The 9176-nt window shown below is 49.1% G+C and overlaps 1 protein-coding gene across 2 annotated transcripts; it reads left to right on the top strand.

Annotated features, from left to right (window-relative positions):
* The first annotated feature begins 3355 nt into the window (after window positions 1-3355).
* OR1K1 (olfactory receptor family 1 subfamily K member 1) lies at window positions 3356-9176 on the top strand. 2 transcript variants are annotated; one of them, XM_070380109.1, is made up of 2 exons: window positions 3356-4264; window positions 9013-9176. In XM_070380109.1, exons 1-2 carry the CDS (start codon window positions 3356-3358, stop codon window positions 9058-9060), a joined length of 957 nt encoding a protein of 318 aa, XP_070236210.1. In that variant the 3' UTR covers window positions 9061-9176. The 2 variants fall into 2 exon arrangements, with proteins under 2 accessions (XP_070236210.1, XP_005911317.1); XM_005911255.2 differs by lacking the exon at window positions 9013-9176 and having other exon boundaries at window positions 3356-4306.

Here is a 9176-nt window from a genome sequence, read left to right as displayed (position 1 = left end):
GCAGACACACGTACAGTGGACATGCGGACACACACTCAAGCTCATGGACACGTTTCATTTGACAGAGACCTGGTCACTCTGTCCACACACAGGCATACAATCCTACACACACACACACACATGTCACAGTCACTCAGGTGTACAACTGCCGCAGTCCCCAGAGGCACAATGCTCCCACACTCCTACATTTCCTACAAGAAGCCCCGGCAACAGCTGAGGGGACAAGACGTTTAGCTCCAGAAGCTGCTGCTGCAAACCCCAGGCTTGGGGCTCTGGACCCCACAAGACAAGGACTGGGGAGCAGCAGCTTCACCATGCACAGGACTCCTGGGGTCCCCCAAGTTAGAGGTGGCACCAACAACTCCTTCCCCAGTCAAATTGGGCCCCAGAGAGGAAGGAAAACAAGCCCCAGAGCTGAGCTGCCTCTCGGCCCAGGGAGGGGGCCCAGGGGAAGGGTGTTTTCTCTGGGAGAAGCTAAGGTACTCCCAAGGCCCCAAACCTCCTAAATGTGGCCAATAACTCCCTCCCCAGACCCTTCAGTGTCCGGCTACACCTGGTCCCCGCTGCTGCTCCTCCTGTGATGTGGCGAAGCCAGATGGTACAACTGGGGCAAGGGCCAGGCTGGAGAGCACGCGCCTCTGTCCTCTTGAGCTTGGCTGGGGGCATGAGCTGTTCATGTGACTGTGAGAACAGGTGCTGTTGGTGTGAGACTGAGACTGTGCGTTACCATCGCTGCCCCACCGTGTCATCGTTGGGGGAGGGGAAGCGGTGTGTAGGTGAACATGCCCCTCTAGGGTGGCACATCTCTGCTGTGCCCAGCAGGAGACTTGAGTGGGAAGCTGCGAGGCCCTGGGCCTCTAGGGCTGGAAGCACAAGATGTGACTGTGTGATGGGGGGTGACCAGGAGGCGTGGACAGACAGTGGTGGAGAACTGACACAGACCACTCGGTCAGTGAAAGCATGAATGGGCATCGTGGGTCCCGGAGCTGTGTGTGGTACCAGCAGCCTCCATGAACAGGAGGCTGTGAATGAGCGTCACCCTCTGGCCTCAGCACTATTTTGTGATTGCACCGGACCCTCGGTTTATGTTTAGGATGATCTGCATCTATGGATCTGGTGGTTACACTCATCTCTTAGTTAGATGTCTGTGTCCACATTTCTGTACATGATCGGTCATGCCTATGTGTTTGCAGAGCATAACTAGAGGCCAAACATGCCTGCATGCCTGCACCAGTGTGTTTGTAATTACAGATGAATGTTTCTGCCAACAGCTCAGTGTATTTGAATGCTTACTGAGACCCATTTAAACTCAGGTTAGAGGGCTTCCCAGGTGGTGCTAGTGGTAAAGAACCCATCTGCCAATGCAGGAGTCATAAGAGGCATGGATTCTATCTCTGGGTCAGGAAGATCCCCTGGAGGAGGGCATGACAACCCACTCCAGTATTCTTGCCTGGAGAATCCCATGGACAGAGGAGCCTGGCAGACTACAGTCCCTGGGGTGGCAAAGAGTTGGAAACAACTGAAGCGACTTAGCACACACGCATGCATAGCTCAGCCTTCCTTCACAGAATACCTGAGAAGAATAGACTGGGTAGCTTAAACTTGGGTCAGTTCCCAAGTTTAAGTAGTTCCAGTTTCCGAAAAAGCCATTTCATAAGCAGGCTTCCCCTCTCCATCCTTTCCACTCACCTTGATCCTCTTACCTTCATGGAAGGTGGGACATAATTGAGGGGGAAAAAAACCAATGTTCTCCAGGAATCCAAAGCCAAAAGATTCTTCTTATTCAGTGGAGGAGAAAAAGGAAGACAATAGGGTAGGTAGGGTCTTTATTTTCTTTTAATGGATAAGGATGCAGAGCTGGTCTCAACATAGCCTTCAGGAAACCTGTCCTAAAACCCCTCTCCTTTTAAGACCCTTCTTGGAGAATCATCCAAGATTTCTGCAGTGAGATTCAGACAGGAAAAAAATGGAAGCATTGAAATGTCTCTGTCCTTAAGAGTCAAGTCTCTGCATCTGATAGGTGTATCCACCTATCTGCACGAGTTTCCCATAAAGGGCTGTGCATTTTCTTGATGCTGTATGTGTTTGATTTCATGGGAAGAGTTTTCCAGGAATACTAGGAATCATTTAGATTCTTTGGTTCTTTTTTTTTGCAAGTCTCATATTTTCTTTCTTCTTTTCTCACTCTTGATTAAAAGTGTAGAGACTCGGGTTCAATCCCTGGGTCGGGAAGATCCCGTGGAGAAGGGAATGGCAACCCACTCCAATATTCTTGCCTGGAGAATCCCATGGACAGAGAAGCGTGGCAGACTACAGTCCACAGGGTCGCAAAGAGTCGGATAGGACTGAGCACGCACATGCATGAAGTTAAGCTAGCATCCTAAGTTCAAAATCTTTTTTCTTCAGAATTTAATGATATTGCTCAGCTGTGTCCCATCACCTACTATTGAGGACACAGTGGATGGCAGTCTGGGTATCTCAACATCATCAGTGGAGAAGGAAATGGCTACCCACTCCAGTATTCTTGCCTAGAGAATCCTGTGGACAGAGGAGCCTGGTGGGCTGCTGTCCATAGGGTCGCACAGAGTCAGACACGACTGAAGCGACTTAGCATGCATGCATGCATTGGAGAAGGAAATGGCAACCCACTCCAGTATTCTTGCCTGGAGAATCCCAGGGATAGAGGAGCCTGGTGGGCTGCCATCTATGTGGTCGCACAGAGTCAGACACGACTGAAACAACTCAGCAGCAGCAGCAGCAGCAACATCATCAGATCCTTACATCCCTGCCCTTGGGAGGGACAGGTTCTTCTGTTGATCCTTAGTGCTCTAAAACATCATGTTTGCATTCAGGTGCTATCGATTTATATTCATTTCAATACATATATGCCCTTCATGTTTGGAATTTTATTTCTTAGATGAGTTCCTCACTTCCATCTTGGTTTTCTTGTCCACTCTGACTTTCCCCCAAATAAATACCCATTGGTCAAATCTCTCCCTGATTTTGATCCTCTCTCTCATCTTTCCTTTTGTGTTTCTTCCTTCTTTGGTCCACATCCTGGGCAATATTTTTGTTCTGTTTTTGCTGCAAATCACAATGTATTCAAGTTGGAAGCAGTTTTCAAGTTCACCTGATTCAGCTCCCTTACTCTACAGATAGAGAACCTAAGACCTGGAGAGGAGGGAAATTGCTCACAGTCACATCTGTGTGTAGCCACAGGGCTGTCATGACTTCCCTCGTGGCCAGAAAGCCTTGAGCAACTCAATGGCCCTTCACCCTTTACCTTTGACACTGAGGAGATGACTCAGCAATGGAATGAAGCCCCTGGGGTTCCAGGTGAAGAAGCAGCCTAGCCATGGATGCTGCCAATGAGTCTTCAGAAGGAAGCCCATTCATCCTACTGGGACTAACAACAAATCCCAGCCAGCAGCGACCTCTTTTCATGCTCTTCTTGGTCCTCTATGTGGCGGGCATCCTGGGTAATGGACTCATCGTGGCCGCCATCCGAGCCAGTCCAGCCCTTTACACTCCCATGTACTTCCTGCTGGCCCACCTGTCCTTTGCTGACCTCTGCTTTACCTCCGTTACGGTACCTAAGATGCTGGCCAACCTGCTGGCCCACAACCGCTCCATCTCCCTGGCTGGCTGTCTGACCCAGATGTACTTCTTCTTTGCCCTGGGTGTAACTGACAGCTGCCTCCTGGCTGCCATGGCCTATGACCGCTACGTAGCCATCCGGCACCCCCTCCACTATGCCACAAGGATGTCCCGGGCCATGTGCACAGCCCTGGTGGGGACAGCATGGCTCGTGTCCCACGTCCACTCCCTCCTGCATATCCTGCTTATGGCCCGCCTGTCCTTCTGTGCCTCCCACCAAGTGCCCCACTTCTTCTGTGACCACCAGCCTCTCTTAAGGCTCTCCTGCTCTGACACCCGGCACATCCAGCTGCTCATCTTCACCGAGGGCGCCGCAGTGGTGGTCACTCCCTTTCTGCTCATCCTCGCCTCCTACGGGGCCATTGCAGCTGCGGTGCTCCGGCTGCCGTCAGCCGCGGGGAGGCTCCGGGCTGTGTCCACCTGTGGCTCCCACCTGGCCGTGGTGGGCCTCTTCTACGGGACAGTCATTGCAGTCTACTTCCAGCCCACGTCCCGGTATGAGGCCGAGCGGGGCCGTGTGGCCACCGTCATGTACACCGTGGTCACGCCCATGCTGAACCCGGTCATCTATAGCCTCCGGAACCGTGATGTGCAGGGGGCACTCAGAGCCCTTTTCACTCAGCGAAGGATCTCAGGGGCTGACTCCTGAGGCCTGGACCCCACCAAGGGTGGATTGCATCGCCCACGGTGACACTCGTGACTGCCATTATCAGCTCTGTGCTTTTTCCAAAACCATAATAATGGCGATCCCTTTCTGAGTGCTACTGTAGTGCAGGTCCTCACCTGACCTGACATTATGCCACAACAACCAGTGAAGCAGATTTTTATGACCCAGTTTCACAGATGAAGAAACTGGGGCTCAGAGTAGAAGATTTGACTTTACCAAGTTTACACCATTTTTAGGTGTCAAAACCTAGGCCCTTTCAGCAATACCAAGCCCTCTTCTAAGAGTCACTTCCAGGCATTTAGAGGGTGCATTCTACCATTTTTTTGTTGTATTTGGGCTTAAAGCTATATGGAAGGCTGTGCTACCCAGATCTTGCTTGGGGGGGTGGGTGGGGGTGGGGATTGGGACTGTGTTTTCCATCACATCACCATGTTTTCTCAAAAAACTGACTTCTTATCTGTCTGGGACAGAGGCTAAAATTCACAGACCCGTGTGTCAAGGACTGACCTCACCCAGTGAACCCAGTTTGGCACGGAGGAAGTACTCTGGGCATCTGAGATGAATAAATGAGTGTATTTTTTATGTTTATGAGCACTTAGAAGCTGTCCATTTTTCTTACCCTTTGTTCTTGTACTTGTTTGCTATGATCCTGCCTGTTCAGCTCCCCCTGGCATTCTGTAGTAGGAGAAGGCAGTAGGCATGCAGTGTAAATAGATAAATTAACTTAAGCAAGACAGACAAGGGACAGGGTAGGCATTGGTGCAGATGGAAGAGGTATTTTTTTTTTTAGTTTTTTTCATATGTCAGCACTACACATATTTTTTTTAATTCTAGGGGTTTTGCATTTTCTTCCCTTGCTTTGGCTGTGCTGGGTCTTCGTTGCTGCATGCCGGCTTTCTCTAGTTGTGGTAAGCAGGGGCTCTGCTTCACTGCAGAGCTCTGGCTTCTCACTGCAGTGGCTTCTCTTGCTGCGGAGCACAGGCTCTAGAGCGTGGGCTTAGTAGTTGTGTCACACAGGCTTAGTTGATCATTGACATGTGGGATCTTTCTGGACCAGGGATCGAACCTGTGTCCCCTGCATTGGCAGGAGGATTCTTAACCACAGGACCACCAGGGAAGTCCAAGCATGGGTATTCTTATAGCTACTTTACAGATGAGGAAATGGAGGCTCAAAGACGGTGAGTTAGTCCATAGCAGAGTCAGAGCAAGCACTTCTGCTGCTCAAGCCCTTCAGGTGCATTTTAACTGGGTCCCATAGAACCCAGATCCCGAGTTCGGTGGCCTCAGTGAAAGAACTTGCAGGCTACAGCAGTCCTAGGGCTGGATTATCCACGGGCCCTTCCAGTTCCCACTAATGAGTCGGCCACCACCTGATCCTAGAACTGCTATCCTATGCCATTTTATATCTAAAAGAAAACTTAAAGGTCTTTGGACCACTGGCTTTAGAAAACCAAACCGTAAACCACAACTCTTTTTTATTTTCAATGAAATCTTACCCAGAAACATACTATCTAAAATGAAGGGGAGAAAGCAGGAGTAAGGGTCAGAGGGACCCTCTAGGGAACCCATCTTCTCAGCCTCCCCAGTGCATCTTCCTCACGGCCCTGAGGGGCCCCTGATCCATTCCAAACCCTTACTTTGATAAACTGGGAAACTGAGGCCCAGAGTGTTTAAGGGACCTGCCCGGGTCACACAGAGTCAGTGGTAACCTTCAGGCTTCCTGGCTTGGCCCTCCAGCGCCCCGTCACTTGGCCCTGTGGTGACATGAGACCACCTTCATGTCCACCTGACCCACAGTCCTCCCAACCCCAAGGCCCAGGTTGATGCCATATCCTTGCTCCTCTATCAATAGCCCCACAACCTGCTTCCCCCTCACTCGTCTCTGAAGTTTCAGAAAAATACTGGTGGTGATGCTCATCACCCAGTCCACACCTCAGCCTATGACATAAGGTATGTCATCTGCTGGCCATCAGGGACCTCACCTGAGTTCTGCCAGAGTCTTGAGAACCTGGCACAGAGATATACACGTGCTCTGCTGTCATCTCGTCTGGCCTCTCGTCTCTTTTCTTCAGCATAAGGGGAGAGGGGCCCTATGGGGCTCAAGGGATCATCGATGCTTTTTCTGGGCCACCAGCCTTGACCTGGTCATCCTGTTCAGCCCCCCAAAGAGGCCCCATCCCTGGACGAGTTGTCCCCACCACCCACATTGTAGCACAGCCCAGCTTCTGACCTTGGTCTCTGACCAAGGCATTCCATCTCTGCCCCAGCATGATCAGTTCCTTCTCCAGGATGACCATAACCAGTGTCAAAAGTGCTTTCAGGTCTCATGAACGCCCAGGGAGAAACCCCCACTATGCATGTAGGAAAAATGAGGCTCAGAGAAGAGAGGAGGCTTCTCCTGGTTGGCTCCACCAGCCAATTTTAGCCCCAGTTCTCCTAACTCAGTCTCAGGCTCTTTCAACCACACCACAAACCATCACTCAATTCAAGTTAATAAATAGTTATTGACCATCTTCTATGTGTCAGGTGCTGGGCTGGATGATGCCTGATCTACTTCCAGACCCCCAGTAAGACAGGCAAGAGAGGGGGATGGGGGCCACATAAGTAGCCTCAGTCAGTAGGCCTATCGGTCCCTGGGCCCCATTCCCATCCCACCCCCCACCTAGATCAGGTTTCTTGTTTTACTTCAGGAAGCCCTAAAAGATGATATTGACCAGGAGATAAGAGTATGAAACCTTCCCCCATCCCCAACCAAGAAAAGCCACTGAGTTCAAAAATCCACCAAAGAATTCTCCCTGCATCCTTTTCACATGAACTACAAAGAACAGTTTTTAACACCATAAGCAAACAAGCCTATGCAAATTGACTCACTTCCAAGCAGTTCCCTTGAAAGAGATGGTACCCAGGGAGGCTGCTTCAGCTTCATGGGTTTGCAGTCACCCCTCAGAAGGACTTTGAACTGCTTCTCCTTACCCACTGTATTCCCTGACTTTGTCCTGAAATGACTTCTGACCATTTCAGAATCAATCTAGCCCACCCTCCTAGCATGGGTTTTCCCTGATGGCTCAGATGGTAAAGAATTTGCATGCAATGCAGGAGACCCAGATTTGATTCCTGGGTCAGAAAGATTGCCTGGAGAAGGGAATGTCTACCCACTCCAGTATTCTTGCCGGGAGAATTCCATGGATAGAGATACAGTCCTTGACCACTGAGTGACTTTCGCCCTCCTAGCATCGATATTACTAACCCTTCATTTATGCCAATACTAGGTAGTGCTAGGAACCACGTCACCCAGAAAAAATAAACAATTGCATTTCAAGAAAAGAACTGAGTCTGCCTCTCCAGCCTCTCTTCCAGTGCAGGCTTTTTGCATCATAATGTAAGGCCACCTTCATTTCAAAGGTAAAACAACTGGAGAGATCTTAGTTGTGAAAGAGTCTCTGATCATAAATGGCAAACTGATTACTTCTTCTAAGGGACCAAAACAATTTCTATAATCCAAGTCTTCTTTCATGCAAGGGCAGCCACAGGGAAAATGCAACTATTAGACTTGAAAAATAAAAACATGAAGACTTTTTCTAAATGTGAAAATGACTGCTTTAGAATATGAGGAACGGATCAGTATTTTAAGAAGCTGTTTATCAGCAAGCAGTTTCTCTCACTCTAAACCAAGGATGTTTCCCTCGCTCATCCTTTTCATGTCTCTTATGTGTCTGCCCCGTTCTCTCTTTTCAGTTGCTTGTGTTTTTACTCTCTTCTTTTCTTTGCTCTCTATGCTCTCTGCATTCTCTGTTATGATTATGTACTGGGCAGGAGGACAACAGACAGCACTTGCCTTCACGTATTTTTTTTTTTCCTATGATGGTTTTTTTAATTTCTTTTTTTTAATTTTATTTATTTTTTTTATTGTATTGGTTTTGCCATACATCAACATGCATCCTCCACGTGCATCCCCATCCTGAACCCCCCTCCCATCTCCCTCCCCATACCATCCCTCTGGGTCATCCCAGTGCACCAGCCCCAAGCTTCCTGTATCCTGCATCGAACCTGGACTGGCGATTCATTTCTCATATGATATTATACATGTTTTAATGCCATTCTCCCAAATCATACCCCCCTCCCTCTCCCACAGAGTCCAAAAGACTGTTCTATACATCTGTGTCTCTTTTGCTGTCTCGCATACAGGGTTGTTGTTACCATCTTTCTAAAGTCCATATATATGCGTTGGTATACTGTATTGGTGTTTTTCTTTCTGGCTTACTTCACTCTGTATAATAGGCTCCAGTTTCATCCACCTCATTAGAACTGATTCAAATGTATTCTTTTTAATGGCTGAGTAATACTCCATTGTGTACATGTACCACAGCTTTCTTATCCATTCATCTGCTGATGGACATCTAGGTTGCTTCCATGTCCTGGCTATTATAGCCTTCACGAATTTAATAACAGGAACACAGATTATGATCAAAGCCAGGAGAGATGTATGGAAGCATCAAAGAGGGAGCAATGAATGGAGATAAGGGCGATGTGAGGAGTCTGATGGATCACAGTGGTGATTAATGGCCCCAGTTCACCCATCCCTGAATCCTTGGCCACATAACTTTGCCCTTCATCTGGGATTTGGGGTTCAGCCATCCAACTTGCTTTGGCCAACAAGATATTGGGAGGCATGACATAGACCTGAAAAGAAGCTCAGATATTGGGTTTTTTCTCTTGTGTTTTTCTCTTTGCCATGAGAAGGACATGCCCAGCTAGCCCACTGGCCCCCAGCAGAGAATAAAAAACACACTGAGCAGAGCTTTCCCAGTCCTCAAGGCGATCCAGGAAGACCAGTGCAGAGCAGAGCCTCCAG

This window comes from Bos mutus, chromosome 11 (genome assembly GCF_027580195.1).
Source record: "Bos mutus isolate GX-2022 chromosome 11, NWIPB_WYAK_1.1, whole genome shotgun sequence".
Lineage (NCBI taxonomy): Eukaryota > Metazoa > Chordata > Mammalia > Artiodactyla > Bovidae > Bos > Bos mutus.
Note: the sequence above shows the minus strand (reverse complement) of the source record. Positions and strands in the feature narration are given on the sequence as shown.